Source organism: Dicentrarchus labrax, unplaced genomic scaffold (genome assembly GCF_905237075.1).
Source record: "Dicentrarchus labrax unplaced genomic scaffold, dlabrax2021, whole genome shotgun sequence".
In the NCBI taxonomy this organism is placed as follows: Eukaryota; Metazoa; Chordata; class Actinopteri; family Moronidae; genus Dicentrarchus; species Dicentrarchus labrax.
Window position 1 is genome coordinate 9,229,235 of NW_026136710.1, and position 18,536 is coordinate 9,247,770.

General features: G+C 39.8%; 2 protein-coding genes across 3 annotated transcripts; one reads left to right on the plus strand and one right to left on the minus strand.

Annotated features, from left to right (window-relative positions):
• The first annotated feature begins 2,845 nt into the window (after positions 1 to 2,845).
• On the plus strand, positions 2,846 to 7,466 carry klf4 (Kruppel-like factor 4). Its single transcript, XM_051412957.1, has 5 exons — positions 2,846 to 3,161; positions 3,299 to 3,410; positions 4,129 to 5,014; positions 5,728 to 5,898; positions 6,370 to 7,466. The coding sequence occupies exons 1-5, from the start codon at positions 3,157 to 3,159 to the stop codon at positions 6,543 to 6,545; spliced, it is 1,350 nt and encodes a 449-aa protein (XP_051268917.1). The 5' UTR covers positions 2,846 to 3,156; the 3' UTR covers positions 6,546 to 7,466.
• Positions 7,467 to 8,988: 1,522 nt separating this feature from the next.
• rad23b (RAD23 homolog B, nucleotide excision repair protein) lies at positions 8,989 to 17,389 on the minus strand. Of its 2 annotated transcripts, none has more exons than XM_051412964.1 (10): positions 17,186 to 17,389; positions 16,178 to 16,259; positions 14,208 to 14,287; positions 13,046 to 13,227; positions 12,880 to 12,932; positions 12,032 to 12,159; positions 11,525 to 11,657; positions 11,295 to 11,422; positions 9,975 to 10,163; positions 8,989 to 9,764 (listed from the first exon to the last, which is right to left on the minus strand). In XM_051412964.1, exons 1-10 carry the CDS (start codon positions 17,249 to 17,251, stop codon positions 9,651 to 9,653), a joined length of 1,155 nt encoding a protein of 384 aa, XP_051268924.1. In that variant the 5' UTR covers positions 17,252 to 17,389; the 3' UTR covers positions 8,989 to 9,650. The 2 variants fall into 2 exon arrangements, with proteins under 2 accessions (XP_051268924.1, XP_051268923.1); XM_051412963.1 differs by having other exon boundaries at positions 12,880 to 12,935; positions 17,186 to 17,388.
• Positions 17,390 to 18,536: the final 1,147 nt, after the last annotated feature.

The window sequence follows — 18,536 nt, forward strand, 5'->3', positions numbered from 1 at the left end:
AATTAAGGAAAGAATGAAAGCTATTTTTTAATTACTGAACAGCATCTGGAAGAGAGCAGTGAAAACCTCAATATCTGGAGTTATGATCCACTGGTACTCATATTCACTTGGATACTTTCCAGGAGGGGGAACTTCACTGAGGGACACCGGTGGAAACCATGTCAGTCCCATGCACACCAAGGAGGAGGAAGCCGAAATACTCCAGAGTTGCGCAGTCGAGTGATTTGACTACTTACACTCTATTTACATAATATCAATGTTCACAACTGTGAGACTGGATTATAAACTGTGTTTGATCTCGATTTGAATTATTAGCATAACCACAGAAAATGTCGGCTGTGCTAAGACTGTTTCGAAAATACTAAATGTCTAAGCAGTCGAAACTCTTGGCCCAGCCAAGAACAGCACCTGAGCTCACATTTAAAACAGTAATTGTGTTGAAGGTGCTTCTTCAAGGTGTCCTGACACTTAAATTTGATCCACGCTGATAAGCACACACAGAAACAACATTATCATGACACTTGCTGAAGTAATGAGAGGAAAATGTGACACCTCTGAAGTATCAAGTTAATGCCCAACAATTGTCCTTGTTGTTACAATAACATTACCTCAATATGTCCACATCCGATTCATGGATTCTTTGAATTACGTCACCAATACCTTAAACATAATGTCAAAATCTGGAGTGATACAATGCCGACAATGAATCACAGGGTAGTTCAGTTTGCACTTTAATACTCTCACTACTTTCAGTTAATACTGTAAGTGTTGCATCAACATATTCCATACAAGGGTTTGGTGTGAGTTTCGAAATCACCATGACTTCATTGTGTCGGGAATAGCAAACACTGGTGTCATCTTCTCTCCCTTTATCTGTTTTCTCTATTCCTCCTCTGTCATTATTGCGACGCAAAGCACCTCAGTTGTCAAAGTCAAGCCTTTGTTTTCAGGATCATTTTCAAAACTATTATCTCCCACCATAAAGAATTGGCTATAATGACACAGCTTTCATTGTGCTGTAGGAAACAGGTCTTCAAGAACAAGAGATATATGCAAACATTGTGGGTATAAAGCCATTTCTTCTCACCACGCAATTGGAAAAGTAAGTTGAAGACAACACAAATATTACCATTTGGATACACATTAGATTAAGTGTCTCACTGTTAATTAAATCAAACAGTGCATCATGGGTTGCCCAACAGGATACACATCCATTACAAAGTTCCCATGCCATTGTAGTCTATAGTTTTCCCACCAATTCTTGTTTGCCAACCAGAGAAACGTGCATTCATGCAATCCAAAACTTTGAATGAAGACACAATACAATGACAGCAAATGTGTCCTGTTTAAGTGACGGCATGTTTGTTTGACATGCCTAACGGACAAGATCCTGATGCAGCAGGATCAGCAGCAAGCGTTTGTTTGCTCTTGCACTGAACTCTTGAGTAAATGTGTCTAATTATGTTGGACAGAGAGGTTTGTGTTAGCTTGCTAGCTCTGAGCAAACAGTGCCTGAACCCAATTCAAACTCAACATCGAACAGTTCTCAGCATTTTGAAGTTCCCAGGAAAGGTAAGTTGTTTTCCCATACACTGAAGTGGTAAATTAAGCCTTTTTCATGGGGATTTACTGTTTGATAGTGGGAGAGAGTGTGATTAGCAAGGGCAGCTAAAACATACTGTTTAACAGGATTAGGGCTACTTGCTATAAAATTGGTGTAAACAAAAAAGTAGGTGCACAGAAGCCTTGGGTATGGACTTTTATTCAGATTAGGCCTATTTGTATGTTCCTTTAAATCACATCAGTCTGACATTTGTGTAAAGAATTTGGCTATGCATAATTGAGGTTTACTATGTACAACATATGTGCATTTAGGCCTACATTATGTCTGTATACATGTATAATTTAGAAATATAGGCTTGTGTTACTTGCTTAATTAAGCATAAAGCTAACTGTAAAAGTAAAAATAATATTCTTATGATATTGTTTTAAAAATGTAATAACAAAAAAAGAAAAAAACTTAAATGTTGCTTTGTAAGTGCATGCATGTGATGTACGGGAGTTGGCTTCTGTTGCAGTCTTACCCACAATACATAATTGCAAGTATAATTAACTATAATTCCTATGACTGGTTTAATCATTAGTAGACCTATCTATTATCACTTGCCAACAAATTCACCTATAGGCTACTTTCGTAAATGCCAGATCAAGAGGTAGGCAACCTGCAGCTCCGACTAACAATGATATGAAAATGAAATGTAAATATGTGGATACTGTTATTTTTAAACATGTCCATGTAAAGGTGAAAAAAGAACAGTCTTGGAAAGAAAATTGGTTATGCTTGATCTGTGGATTCAGATTCAGTCAATCAGCATTATAAGGCTCGAATAACCTGCCCCGGATTAATAACAAAGTGTTATTATTTAATAAATGTAATAAAGTACAGGTTCACCCACCCACCTAACCTGTAGCCCCTCAGTGTGCGTTTATCTTTCTAGTTTTTTGACTAGCTAATGAAGGCCATAAAGGTGATGCCCATTGCCCGCAGGTGACCCAACCAGAGACATTATTATTCTCATTATCATGCGCTTCTTCACCCACATTTCACAGGTACAACAGCAGTAAGGAGGTACCGTTGCTATGAATACAAACAAACCTCTCTCTCTCACTCTCTCTCTCTCTCTCTCTCTCTCTCTCTCTCTCTCTCTCTCTCTTCCCCGCTCGCCCCAGCCTCCTCCTCCTCCTCCTCCTCCTCCTCCCTCCCCCACGTGTTTTTCCTCGCTTGCTGTTGCGGGGCAACGAATGAAGGCGTGTCCAGCTCGGCTCCAGTGATTTAAGGATACCTCTCTCACGCGGTTTTCTCAGTTCAGCCTGCCGGTCTGCTGCATGGCAACAGGCGCGAGGGATTCCCCCCGTATGTCGCCTCTCTGTCTTTAAAAAAAAAGGAAAAAAAAGGAAAAAAAGAAAAAAGCGTTAAAGAATCAGTCTGTCTGGCTGCTTCCACCCGGCGCGCCCATCAGCGGGCAGCATGTACTGGAATACAGTATAACGCGCGACGCGGAGCAGAAACTTTCAAACCCGGGGATACCAAACCAAAAACCCAGCTCAGTCCCACCGAAGAACAGCCGCAAGGACGTCCTACACCGATTCTCACTGATGAGGTGTGGACCTTCAGACCAAAACTTCTCATAACAACATTTTGACTGATGCGCATTACTTGTGGACTATGTGAGAGTCTCGCTCTTCACCCAGGATCCCTCCACGAGGATTTTTACGATATTGTCTCTTTTAATTTCAGGCAGCCTCCAAATGACGTCGAGATGGCTTTAGGTGGAACGCTTCTGCCATCCATATCCACGTTTGCCAGCGGCCCCACTGTCAAGAGTAAATCCATAGGAAGTGCCAATTCAGTGAGTAGCCTGTGGTCACTTCTTATTGCATGCGCAAGCCAAATAGCAACGGGCATCAACGAATCTGTGAAGGGGGGGGGAATAATGTAGCCCATGCAGTTTATTTACAGTTGTTTTCCAATGTGTTATTATGGGCACAGTCAGGGCTTGACACCACGCTCTTCTGGGGCGTGTACCAGTTTACATAGGCTACTCCTGTGTAGGGTTTCCAGCGAGCATGGAGGCAGCGAAAGCTTACATGGGATACATGCAGAAAACATCCTGGTGCTAAATTATGATTATTCTAATAGTTATCTAGAAGGGGTCATTAATCAGGCTGCAAATTGATTGCAAGAATCAATGTTTGATGGCCTGATCATATGATCAAGTGTTACTCACTATGCCACCACTAGTGCTTCCCAGTGCAATTTCTGGGTGAATAAGAATAATCTGTATTCTAGGAGGTGCTCTGTGCCAAGGACACTTGCTACGCCAGACTTAGCTCTACAGCTGAGCTGTCATAATGATTACTTTCCATCACAGATCCAGGTTCTTTTCTCCATGAAGCACAGACTCGTATTTGATGTCCTTATCTATTCAAAGCGAGCACTAATTTCTAAGTAGGACAAACTCAAGTGTGATTTTCTTGTCTGCTGTTTGTATCTCATAAACAGTAACATGACACAAACAAGCAGCTTCTGTGAGTACAGTCATTAATGCCACTGTAACTTTCCTCTAGAGATGGAAGGAGGAGTTGTCCCTTCTTAAGAGACCCAGTGTGCCAACCGGAAGCAGCTGTTCTGACCCAGACCATCCCACTGCCACCAGCACAACAAGCCCCAGCATGTCCAAAAAACACACGGAGCCAGATCTGGACTTGGACTACGACTTCATTCTGTCTAACTCCATTCTGCAGCAGCAGCAACAGCAGCAGCAACAGCAACAGCAACAACAGCAGGAGGAGGCCATGGCATGCAGCTCTGCCCAGGCCCTGTCTCCTTCCCCTGGCTCTTTCTCCTCATCTTACCCTCTCCCCTCCCCTCAGGGCACTGCCAGCGAGCTGCTCTATACCATCCCAGATATCAGTGACGTCTCACCCTCTGGAGGCTTTGTGGCGGAGCTCATGAGACCCGAGTTGGACCCGGCGTACCTCCACCCCACCAGCCTCCACGGCAAGTTCGTGGTCAAGACAACAATGGACATGGGAGAATACAGCCAAGGCGTGACCGTAAGCAAGGCCTGCGTGAACGCAGCGTCAGACCCTACTCCTTCACGTGCCTCACCTTCCTTTACATGCCACAGGATAAAGCAGGAGAACCCCAGTAACTGCACTATCTCGCAGCCCATCGACCTACACCTGACTGGGGTGAACTCCCAGGGCCGAGGGAGCCAGCAACAGCGTCCCGGCCACTTAGACCTACACGGCTTTCCTGGCGGAGGGAGGCCCATGACAGGCGGCAGGTTATCGTCGTCCTCCTCCCTCTCCCCTGACCATCCTCTGAGCCGGGAGCACCAGGTCCTGGGGCATCCCCACTCTCAGATCACTCTACCTCCCCAGGGATACCACCATACCTCCCCGCAGGGCTACTCCTCCTACCCTCAGCCATCGTCCATGCAGTACCAAGGTTAGAGCACATGTCTTTTTCTCACCGTTATGGCTACTGAATGCTGTAGCTTAAGTGTGGATTTAACATTTTGTCTGTTAGTCATAGGGAACAAGTACATACATGCAAAAAAGACTAACACAGAGTAGATTAGACAACAGAAATACAGAGTCTATTTAAATACATCTTATACAACGTTAAGGGCTTTAATTATACCCCCAAAACCAGTTGTTCAAAGGGATTGAAACCTACATCCCATGGCCTTGGACAAACCTCATAAAGTTCTTTAACCAGCCAAAATAGATATAAGACATTGCCAGATGTTTAACAAAATATAGTTATTTTGTTGTTTTCATAGGATGAGCGTTCGGTGTTCATCGCTGTGCCCCTTTGTGTTAACTTTTTATGTTACAGTACTTTGAGGTTCTTTGAGAATTTGGCTTTTTTTAAAAAGTTTTTTAAAAAGGAAACTGATATTTTCTATTGCATCTTAAAGTTCATGACAGAGAAAATCATACTTCTGAATGATTATGGACATTCTGCAGCTGCTACTGTACATCAACATATATGTCGGAATTGATTGTGCACTCTTTAGTTGAGCTCCAAAATACAATATAATCAAGTCAAATATGAGAACCTGTGACCTTATTACTCCGTGTTATATCTGAAACATTTATACATTGAATATTTTCTCTGCAAACATGATAATGATCAAGATCTTTTGACCCCCGCAGAGCCCCTCATGATCTCCAGTGGGGACTGCTTGCCTGAAGAACCAAAGCCTAAACGTGGTCGGCGCTCCTGGCCGAGAAAGAGAGTTGCTACACACACGTGTGACTATGTTGGCTGTGGGAAAACTTATACAAAAAGCTCCCACCTCAAAGCACATCACCGCACACACACAGGTATGTAACTGTATGTGAGATGGTCTTTTCAGTGTTTTGGTTAGCTATTGTTTTTTGTGCTATTTCTATCTGGTTGAAATTAAACGTCACCTGCAGGTAGCAGGAAGCATATTTTTGCCAGCTATTAAACACTGTTTAACACAGTTCTGTCATGCTGTTTTCATTGTTCAGAGCAAATTACTATCCTAAACGTCTGTTGCACATTAGGTGCAAACACTGAATTATTGAGTCATGAATGGGGGTTAGATGTGTGGGGGGTGGGGGTAGAGGAGTTGTCTGGCAGGTGTGGTGAAACAGGTTGATACTGATCCCTGCTCAAATACAAACCTCAGGCTGATTAGCTTGGCCTTTATACACTAGCTGCAGGACAGGACGGACCTCTTTTCTCCTCAAGGTGGGAAAGGTTGGGACAGTTTAACCTCCGGGCCGTCACTAACTGCTCCATGTGTGTGTATTGTGTTTCCATCAAAGGGGAGAAGCCTTACCACTGTGACTGGGAGGGCTGCGGTTGGAAGTTTGCACGTTCGGACGAGCTCACACGCCACTACAGGAAACACACAGGGCACCGGCCATTTCAGTGTCAGAAATGTGACCGGGCCTTCTCGAGGTCAGACCACCTTGCTCTCCATATGAAGAGACACTTATGAGACTTAAGGCGATGGAATGAAGGCTCCAGACAAAAGATGTTAGCGGAACCCTGAACAAACTTTCTTTAAAACCATAATTTGCCTTCAGGCCGTTGTCAAGCAACAAGACAAGCTGTGGTGTTCATGGCAAAAAAAGAGCATTACTCCCTCAAGAGCCTAGAATATCTCTCGAGGCCGATCCCGTCTTCGCACATTGTGCAGGTGACTTGACAAGACCTCTCAGTCAGGGTTGTAAACTTTTATGAAAGGGACCAAACTGGAATTTGTCTTATTTAACCGACAAAACTTGGAGGACCAGGTGCCAACAGCTTTTAACTGGAAATGTATTTCTGTCAGGGAAACCAGGAGCAACAGACAAACATCTCCAGAGGATTTCTACCAGCAACATGCCAATATAGGCTCTGTTAACAACTACACACTGTTCAAAATACTGTATTAATAAATACATTTATATTTATATACACATTTCACCTGCAATGCCATTAAATTCAGGTACAATGTTAATTTATACAGAATGGTGCTCAGTGACTTTGAAGAAGGTTTTTTTTTTATTTTTATTTTTTTATTATTTTTAAGAAAAGGTACCAAAGATTAAGGGAAACATACAAAAGGGTGAAAACTATGGAAAAGTGCCATTTGGTTTGTTTGTGTGAAACCTCTCTTCCACAATTGGACTTAAATCAGGTGAACACTTATAAGTGGTGATGGCAATCTTCGATGCACTGCAGCTGCAAAGTGCAATAATTTATATGAGACATTCATATTTTTGTATTGAATGAGTGAACTCTGAACAAAGATTTTTTGTTTATAGCCAAAATATGTAATATAATCTGAAATTTTGTACATTTGTGAATAAAAATGTTTTGTTATTGTTTTGTATTTTACAGTATAATAAAATAAAATGTATTTGAAATAAGAAAACCATAATGACCTTTATACTCGCATACCCTTACCTTCATTATTATCATTATCTCACTGAAAGAAATCAAGAAAACATGTTGACACCATAAAGTAAACATCAGTAGTTGCATAAAAAAAATTGCATGTTGAGAAGCGTTTCCTTGAACATCAGCAGTTACAGTAATTGTAGATTACCCTGATAGTGTAATGGAGAAGCACATTTAAATGGCAGCAATAGCTCACAGTCAGCTCACACACAATATCCCCCCAGATAATAGTGAGATTGCCGCAGGCAAGCTAACACAATGTCGCAGTTAAAAAGATTCTCCAAAAAAATACACTCCTACAATGTCCTGTTTCTATGGAGTTCTCTTTCCACTTGTCAGTGGGAAGAATGGGGAGGACAACCGAGTTACTGGCTGACATTCAAGGGTGACACCAAATCTGAAACTCTCAGGTGCACAATATGAATAAAACGCATAAAGATGCTACAGTGAGATAGTGTCTTGATGTGTTTCTGCGATAATTCTATGTGGTTTATGTATGTAATGTTTCGAGGTATATATGTATTTTAAAAACACAAATCTTATCTGTGTGATGTGACAGCAACAGTATAAAACTAAAATTACACACAATATTTCTGCCATACGCGATTACGTGATTTATAAAACACTGAAAACAACCCTAAATACGATTAATATTGGTGTTAAAAGAATTGTTTTTTTTTACTCGCAAAATTCTTTACAGTAAATATTGTAAACCTGTTTTAAAAGTTAGAGGTCATGTTTGTAGTTTAAATTGATCTGAGGCAGTGAGCACATGATTTACAAATGAATACTGTTATTAATATGAACTATGAAAGTTCAAGTTCATTAGTTTATATGTTGCAACAATTACTTAATACACAGTAAAAAAATTAAAAGCATGCCTCTTATATTTACTTAATTAATGGTATACAAATCTCATATTTATGCTGGTAAATACAACTTGGTGTTGAATTTGGAAACATGTTGTGGTCTATGTTGCCCCCTATAGGTTAATCTAAGCACACTCAGGGCTCTTGTCTTTCAACTTCTATTCTATTGAGCATTGTGGGAAGTGCCTTTTAAGCCTTTGAAAGTAATTTTGCAGTTCGCCAACAAGCCTGAGGTAACCTTTAAATTATTATAAGATTATCAGATTTTTGTTTTGTTTTTGTATTATATATTTGACCCTGGTCACATTTCTGTGTTCATTGCGTAGTTATTTGCCTTTTTTATGTTGCCCTGTAATTCAGGGGTATGATGTATCGGACGTTGTCAGATATTTTGGATCTATTGGACAGAATTACTGGATTTTCTCTGAAAAAAGGCAACATTTACCAATAAATTGGGACATGGATCAACTGGTAATGTAAAAAAATGATAATATACAAACACAAAAAAGTGCATTTACTGTAAATGTACTCTTTTAAAGCAAAGTGCTTGCAGTTAAGTCACAGCCTACGCACAGATGTGTGCAGTAACACTACATGCAAAGACAGTAGAAAAGGCACAGCTTTCAGTTTATTTTAAAAACATTTTTTTTTATTTTTCTGTAAAAATTACAGCCATTGCAACTAAACCTTATCACATGTATGTTAACTATATACATGTTAAAATGCCTTCACATAAGAATTACAATTCATACTCCGGTCTATAATCCTGTTGGTTTACATGCAGATGAGGGACAGAAAAAGAACCAGTGCCATACATGTTGCTTGTTTTATATGCACAACTTTAATTTTGTTTTTATATGTCCATTACTTAACAGAACAATAAGAGTGCATGAATACTGTCATAACTTTCAGATCTAGCCTGAACTAAACTTATTTATAACGTGATACGTAATGCCATTGCAAACCATATTGATTTTCCTTACTTTAAAAAAATCATAAGTCTTAACCAAAGTATTTAAAAAATCAATAGCACACAGGTGATTTCTGATGCAAAGTTACTGTACTTTAATTGTTCCTCCATTTCAAACTGATCACAAAAAACAGCCTGCCCTTGCACACCAGCTGATATTGATCCAGTGTTATTAAGAAAGGTGAATGTGGAAGTAGTGAATAAAACTTTTTGGAAATGTAAAAGGCTTGTTTTACACATATATTCAATATGAGCAATCAAAAGTAGAGGAAGAAATAAGAAAAGAAAAAAAAAAACAGTCAAAATGAAGATGGCTCTTCTAATCGTCATCAAAGTTCTGTTGTAAAAGGAAGTTGGCGGCCAAGTTCTCGTTCTTCTCACATGCAAAATAGGCTTGTATAACAAGTCCCTCTGGAAATCCTAAGGCTTTTAGCTGGAATTAGAGCAAGAAGAGTTGCAAATTAGCCAAACAATACCTTAATAAACAAATGACAATCTGTGTTTAATGTTTACCAGTATGTGAAAGATAAAAAATTAAAGTGAGGATTTTAGCAACATCAGCAGAGTTGCGTTTCACATTCCAGTACTTGTGAACTTTAGACTAAAGGAAAAAGGTTAGTGACAATCTTGTGCTCATCCTCACCCTCTCAATGGCCTCTTTCTCCTGTGGCGTGACCTGGATGTAGCTCATGTGACTCCCACCGGGTGTATCACCTGCCATCCCTCCGGCTCCCCCTGCCCCTCCCGCTCCACCTCCGCCACCTACCGGCACTGCCTCTGGATTGGGTTCATTCAGCATCTGGATGAACTGCTCTTGGTGGTTGCTTATCTCCTACAGTGATAGATGTAGAAGTAAGTAAGATATGACTGCTCACTGTTCCTTGGCACTTATAGTTCTTAAGTAATTTCAATAAAGGAGAGGACTCACAGGAGACACATTTAAAAGGGAATGGTCAAAATCTTTGAGTCTCCAGTATTGGTCAAACTCCAAAACACTGGAGCCATCAATTCCGATAATCCCGCAAACTCAATACACCAGACGGCACATATGAATACTGCAAAACCCAACACAGTGGCCAGATATTGTTATCTGGAAATCTATACATATTTCATTGAATCACCAGGTTGGGCTCAGTATATCTGTTTAATATAGAGATTTACTTTGACACCAGTGATTTTTTACTGATGCGGCTATACTGTACGACTACTCCAGCAGCCTCCCTCTCAAGCCAGCTATCCATCAGAAGAAACTGTCACCAGCATCATTTGGCTATTTACAACCATGACATTGAATATTCATGTATCTTTATGTGCCTCAAATCTCACTGTGAAAGTCTTGGTTATTAATATGGTTGCTTCTAGTTTCTTATCGGCATAATTTAAATGACAGAAGCTTATTCATATTTATTGTCATCAAAAAGGAATTTATACTGCTGCCCAAATAAAGAACTACCATTCTCTGGAGGCTCATACATTCTGACTGATCTCCTTTTGGGATCCCTTTCCTTTCCAGGAAGGATGGGATCTGCATCTGTTTTACAACCCACTACACAACAGCCTTTTCGGCATTTTTCTGTTTCTCTCGTTATCTGAAAGCGCAATTCTTTCCCCCAAAAGGCAGGCAATAACTTGTGATGACGAGACTCCGGTCTGGTCTATAGGGTATTTCATTGAACCTCCTTCCTCCTAAATCCCTTGTCATTCAAACCCCACACCTCCACTCTGTAACGCAGGCTTGTTAAAACTTTTAAGTCCATAAGAGAAAAACTTGGGATAACAAAACTGAAACACTGAGCTTCATGTGTAAAATCAGTGTAGTGCCTCTTTAAATGAACTGTGACTACAATGCTTAAACCATGAACTTATATCTGAACTGACTCCGAGCCCCTGCCACCCCAACACATTCACACTTACTGCAACACTCTTGTCACTAAAAACACATCAAGCTCCGTCAGTACTTCACCTGCAGCAGCTCTGGGTTTTCCCTGCCGATCTCCTGCAGCAGGGCAGGAAGTAGGGCGGCATTCTGCTGAATCAGCTGTCGCATCACTTGGAACTGGGGCTGATTTCTCAGGAAACTCAAGGGGTTACCTGAAAGGGTAAAGTGTGAGTCAGAAAGTCACAGGAGGATATTTAATAGAAACAAATACTTCCTCATTTAGGCTACTGGCATATGCAGAATAGGCCACTTACCTCCCCCAGCACTTGATGAAGAGCCAGTGTTGGCGGGAACGCTAATACCACTTGTGGGTGCAGCAGGAGCGGGAGCTCCACTCACTGGGGGCGCCACCGCATCAGGTCCTGTTGCATCTCTGCCTGGAATACCCTGAAAAGGAAGGTCATGAAACATCATAAAACACACAAAATAACACACTTTGAATTGTAAGACTGTGGTTTACATCATGTCATATACATATTGTACATATATGATTCTGATTTATCATGGGGCAACTGGAAAAGGTAATAATTTAGGTAGAGGTAGAAGATTTGTATAACCATGTCATGAATGTTTATGTCAAGACACAAATTAAGTAGTCAGTAAACCAAACATTCCTACATATTAACCCATTCCAAAGGCACAGTAAATGATAAACATACAAGATCTAGACCTGAGCAGGGATACAAAGCTCTGTGATTGCCCAATACCACACTGAGGTACAACCTATCATGTGTTATGTACCAAGGTGTAGCAGTTCTTACTGTGAGCAGGTACTCCACAGCTCTGTCTGGGTTGTTGAAACTCGCTCTCAGAGCTGCTACCACCTGCTCCCTCTCGTAGCCCATGAGCATCATCTCGTTCACCATGGCGTCATATGATGGGCCTGTCACTAAAGGAACACACAAACACCAAGAGAACTATGAGTACAGGGAAGAGCTTCATAATGGGTGAACTTAACGTTAAGTACAGCACTGTGACTGGCTGCATTTTAAAGCCATTTCAGAAAATTAAGAACTCTAACCAGATCATTATTAGTGACAATTAAAATGATTAGTCATTTACTTAAAAACATGGACGGCAAGCAGAATACATGCTGCTCACATGTTTTTATGGTTGCATAACTCAGAAAACACATCTAAAATTGAATACTATGACAGCAGAATGAACATAATGTTTAAATTGATCACAACTTTATATTGCAGAGGAAAAGAATCATAAGCATAAAGATCGCTTTCTCCACTGTGTCCCATAAAAATAAACAATCTGCCTGAAGCACTGCAAGTTCACATCAATGGCTTCATGAGCCATAATAAGACCTACAGGATTTGCTCTGAGCAAAGCAATATTTGCAAAGCTCAGAGCATGTGGCCATGGGGAACTGTGGGATTATATTTTGGCCGAACCACAGTATCTGGCTGCTTATTGATTAAGATACATCAATGCGAGCATGCTATGGATATCCACAAGAAACAAAATGAACCAACAACCTTGACTCACACTTGGGCCCACAGATTTATTGCATATACATAAGCTTAAAAGGTATTAAGGATTAAAGGAATTTTTGCACAAATGCCATCCAATAATGACCGGCAAACTACGCTATCCTTACCTAGAGTTGAAACTGCCTCATCAATTAGGTTTGTGTTTGTTGAGGCCTCTGAGCTTCTGCAAGAGAAAACAGACTTTGGGTGAGGCGTGACCTGCACATCGCTTCTCAAAGCAAGACGCACCGAAACAAGACAGATTGTTAAGGACAAACATCTACCCATCTTTACCCGACAGGGGTGGTAGCTGGCTCAGCAGTCGAGGACCGTCTCTCCTCTGGTTTGTCCTCTGTGGAGACGTGCTCTGTGGTGTTTTCCGAGCTGGATGATGCGGCAGGGGGTGCTACGGGAGCTGTAGTACTGGGAGCTGAGGTGGCAGGTGAAGGCTGTGAGGCTGATGAGGCCGTTTTAGCCTGCGATACAAGTTTTGAAACATAAAAATATTTTACTTCTCTGATGTTACTTAGTCACAATGAGTCAGTTGATTATAAGTTGCTTATAAGTGGGTCATCAAAATGTTAATTTTAGGCAATCTTTGTATTTGACTTTAGGTTGTTCTGGTTAAGCAATGTCTTGGCTATCATTGACTCAAACTCTTATGATGTAGCTAGATTAAGCTTTCTTCCAGATATTCTGATTGTCCAATTGAGTTTGCTACCGATTAGGGTTGTCCAAATCATGTTTTTTGCCCCAAAAATATCTTTTAATATTGTGCATCAACAGATTAAATAATAAAATTAGTGAAGCTATTTAAATATGTGACCTCTGAACAGCTCCACATGAAGAAAATATCACCTAATCATAGTTTCCTACACTGTCCTATAGTATGTCTTATTACATTGTATGTGTACGTTGTTACAGCAGATTAAGACCGCTCCTCTCTATCTCCAGCAAGAGACAAATAATAATCAAATGTAGTTATAAAGCTAAAACAGGCCATCGAAGGTTAAATACAAAAAATACATTCATGTTAGAGGAGATAAAAAAACACAACACACTGGTTTTTTTTTAGGAAAAAAGATAAAATGGTGCACTTATTAGTGTAGGAAGGAACAAGCCAATCTCTAAAAATAAACTTCTTTTCATTTAACTATATCTGAAATATACTGGAATATATAGGAGTAAACTCGGGCCACGCATTGACAACACTGACCCCACTCTAAGTCAGCAGTGAGCACAAAGTGAGCTCTTTGTTTTAGTGCACCGAAAGAGCCTGTTTAACAGCTCAAACAGACAGACATAAGTGGCTGGCAGTGGAAAGCGAAGGTTACAAAACCTAATCATACATCAGTGTTAGCTCCTATTTATTCATTCAAGGACATTATGTTCCACTAAAAAACACCAGAAAATAAACAAAACCTGCCATTTACTAAAACTATTGTAATTCCCACACCTTTGTCACCATGACGACCACAAAGTTCTTCTCGCTGATTTTGTATTCTTTGAGAGCTGTGTCATCGTTGAGGATTTTACCTGGAAAGAGAAAGGAAAGAACAGTGTCACAATTCTAGTGGCTTTACCTGCAATGAACTCTGAAACAACATGCAGGGATGTAACAATAGATGGTATCATATTTTATCATTCAATAGAGGGTTGTTGAACAGTTATGTATGTGTCTGAGAAGCCACTTTAAGTAGGTCACACAAAACCCCAGTGTCTAAAACGCTACAATATGCTAATACATATACACAGTGCCTATAAAAATGCATCCAGCCTCACTTGGAGTTTGTCATGTTTTATTGTTTTAAAAACACAAAGTCCAGTGGTGTAATTGGAAATATTTAAGACTGACAAAATTCCCAAGCTGCAACCTAAAGTTATCTGGCTCACATCTTAATTAGTCTGACAGGCAGACGTGTTCTTTGGCAGGTTTCTTGCTATAAGCAACAGGAGATTAAAACCATTTGAGAAAACCAGCTCTTACTGTAGCTTTAATGCATCTACTTTACCTTCTAAACAGAAAAGAATTTGCAGGCCTTCGCCAACTGTTAACAGTGCTCTAAAGCATTGTATATTTATAACTGTACATAATCACTGATATGTAGAACATAAGTACAACAAATATTGTGTGTGTACATTTGCTAAACACAGCACCATCTATAATAGATCATTACTTGCAATTACATAAGTTCTATAACAAAAAAAAATTACATTTTACATAACATGGGAACCAAAGAGTTGAAACTGGTGTCTCAATTAAGGCCATCTAAAGGCTCAAACCTTGATTCAACTGTAAACCAAAGAAAAGCCCCATGATATGACTCACAAACTGCGACAGACAACAACAAAAACTAAATCTAATAATTACGTTTTTCTGATCCTTTTTAAGGCTTAATTACATCAGTTTTGCTTTTAAACACAAGAGTAGAACAACCAAATAAAAAAGCATTTCCAATAACAACAAGTTATGAATAGGGATGTTCTTCTGAGCTAATCAAAGGGGATGGAGTGGATGATTGATGGAATGATTTAACCTGGGTTATTATAAATCCTGATCCATTTTTGATTGTGAGATGCTGTCTAACATGACAAACTGTCCTCCATTAAAACACTGGAACTGCACAGCAGTGAAAGCAATGTAACCATGACTGAACCACCAAGGGACTAAACAGCAGCCAGCAGTATCAATTATTTATCAGCGTGCAGCAGCAAGATATGCAAGCTAATCTAGGCTTAAGAAAAACAACTTTGATTTCTGGAATACTCCGGGGGTATACCACACCTTTAAAGTGCTTTTAGTTCTTTTTAGCACAAAATTGCATTTGAACTCCTGTATATTTTCATGCTCAGTTACGAAGAAAAGCTATCAAACACTGTTTAACTTTTTTGCCACAACGGTTGAAGAGTCACTCTCCCCTCCCCATTTATCAAATACAATATGTAAGGGGATATGCTACAAAATATTACAATAAACCTTAAAGAACAACTGTCGGGCAGGCGATACCTTCCTAATGTGGACCAACTGAGCTGCTGAACATTTTAAATATTTTAATAACCTTAATGTAGCCCAACTGCAGGCTTTAAGGGCATTGTGAATCAAATCTACTAGCTTGGTCAGATCCATGTTGCCTTTTATGACACATTTAGGCTCCCTGGGACGGTACAGAATACAACACACAGACAAGATGAAGGCAAACTGTCGAATGCAGCTTGAGATCACACAAATAGATCCATTCCTCCAGGTGACAGCTTGGGAACACACTGGAGAGTGAGAACACCCAATACATAAACATAAGGCAGCTATTTTGCAGGATTTTTAAACTATTGATCACCTGAAAATCAAGGCAGTGGAGACTGTCAGTGCATAGGAAAGAGATGAGGAATAAGATGGTATAAGAAGGGTTAAAACAGCCTGCAACATACCAGCATATATCAATTTCAGTCCTGAAACTGAAAAATGGTCCTTTCCTTTCTCCTCTTCAATCCTCTCTTTTAACGTCTTCACCTGTGGAAAAGATTATAAATGTTATATTACTTTTCTTCACCCTTGTAGACCACTATAAAATGACTTCCACTGCAATGTAGCCCTGCCTCAACTAACTATAGCACGAGTTTAAAAAAAAAAAGTCCAAAGTGTGAACTAAGCTGCTAACACCATCATAAAACTGGAGCTGGGGAGACATGACAGTGCTGGCTCATTGAGGAAAACTATTTACACCAGACAGCATGCTGAAAGCTGGATTTGAATTACAGACTAGCAAACATTTATATAACGTTATTACCTAAAAGTTCATAAAATGCTGTTTTCATGTGAGTGTAACCAAGGTAACTTTGATGGCTGTGTACTTATGCAGGCTTATCGAAAGCGAAAGATAAAAAATAATAATAATACAGTTTTATTAAACTGTAACAGTGAACATCTGGTCTTAGTCACAGATGTTCACGTTGTATTATATTTAACTGTTAGCTGACACCAACGTTACCTCAGTTGAAGGCTACAACTATCGTTAGCTATACATTACACAGTGTTTACTGACTGCTACTGCCACGAATATGACGCCAATTTTGATTTAATTTAACAGAAAATAAACAGTGTGAATGTATAATACCTTAATAATTCACAAACCCTGATGCTAACTTGTCACCCCCTCTCTCCTGGATCGTGAAGTGGGCTACGGCTAAATGCTGACACTGAAAACTACTTTCCTCACCGGCATTCAATAAATATCTCAAATCCTGCGTCAAACACTAAGCCATATAATCCCGAACATGTAGTCCACCTAAAACATATCTGTCATGTGTACTCAAACCCATCTATCCATCGCCTAATTTGACATTTTTTTGTTTTTCTAAAAGTACTCCGCTCCAGGACATAATGTGACCCAACTCCCACTCCACCCCCCTTCACAAATGCATGGCTTCAACTCTCACCGTCTCCTCTTCATCGATGTCGATTTTGAACGTCTGCTGTTGTAAGGTTTTCAAAGTTATCTGCATTTTGCCGTCAGAGTTTGTATCCCCGGGCCTGGTTTAAACGTTGTTAGGTCCAACTTGCAAGAATCTTGGTTTTTGTTTGCTCATTACAAACTGTCAGCCGCCATGACTTCGCCTTTCTTCTTCTTTGGGGTTTTTTTGGGCTACAGCGCCCCTGCTGGTTGGCCTTGACATTGCAGGGGAAAATGGCCAATTTTCCATTTCATTTAGTTCATTTAGTGGATGAAATATTCATCACATCCTTTACTAAATAACTGTCGCAATAGCTCAATTTAGAGTCCTGCATTCAACAAGTGAGAGTAGACTTATGTTGCAGAAAGCTGATTACATGTTCTTTATTATTTATGTTCCTTATGTTATATATATATATTAACAGAATAAAAAGTACAATACTTGCCTTTGAAATGGAGTATAGTAGTGTGAAGTAACAAAAAACAGAAATATTCAAGTAAAGCTAAGTACAGTACTCAAATGAATGTGCCACCATTGCTTTAATTTAACTTCAATAATATAAATAATATTAATAATAAATGAAATTCATGAACTTGACAAGAGTCAAATTGAGTGTTTAATTATATGCACTCTGCAGTGTCATTTCTCTACAACACTGCCACTTTTTTTTTTTGCCTTTTAGTCCTGTCTACCCTAAAGAGTCCCTTATGAATTGAATTTTTAAAAAGCAATTAATGATGATTAATACAGTGCATGCTAATGAGGGTAACTTAAAATAGAAGTATAAGAAGAGAAACATAAAAAATAAACACAAACACACAGGGTTGATTCACAGTGTAATGGTGAACATTGTTGTCACCTCAGAGCAACAACTTGGTTACTCAACCAAATGCATTGCTGGCTAATTTAAATTTCTCTTTCAAGAATCCTTGACATTGAACATCTCATGTTAACTTTTAATTGAAAACATTACTTGCATTTTACCTTTGGATTCGTAAGTTGAATGTTTTTGGTGCTTCTTCATCATGTTCCTCTCAGAGACTTGACATTGGTGGAATAAACATGCCGCCCTTACTGGACTTGAGAGTAGCATTTTATGCTGTTATCACACGTTTCAACAATCCCGGGTCCTTCAAGCATGGAGGAATTTTAATATCCAGCACTCAGTATTCTGAGGCTTTATTGACTTCTGTCTCGCATGCTGCCATGCTGCACAGCTCTGACTTTGAGAGGACTGTTTAGTACAAAAGATAATATGCTGAAGCTCAATGGGGTCTCTTCCCCAGGCCACTTCTCCCTTATTCTCATATCACTCCCACTCACTTTCTATGACTCT

Bases quoted from the DNA above. Each gene is read 5' to 3' on its own strand.
- klf4 (XM_051412957.1), top strand. The intron at 3,411-4,128 runs GTGAGTAGCCTG...ACTTTCCTCTAG, and splicing joins CCATAGGAAGTGCCAATTCA to AGATGGAAGGAGGAGTTGTC. The intron at 5,899-6,369 runs GTATGTAACTGT...TTTCCATCAAAG, and splicing joins ACATCACCGCACACACACAG to GGGAGAAGCCTTACCACTGT.
- rad23b (XM_051412963.1), bottom strand. From the start codon at position 17,251: ATGCAGATAACTTTGAAAACCTTACAACAGCAGACGTTCAAAATCGAC. The intron at 12,936-13,045 runs GTAAAGATGGGT...TTTCTCTTGCAG, and splicing joins CCAGCTACCACCCCTGTCGG to AAGCTCAGAGGCCTCAACAA. The intron at 12,160-12,879 runs GTAAGGATAGCG...GTGTTCCTTTAG, and splicing joins TGAGGCAGTTTCAACTCTAG to TGACAGGCCCATCATATGAC.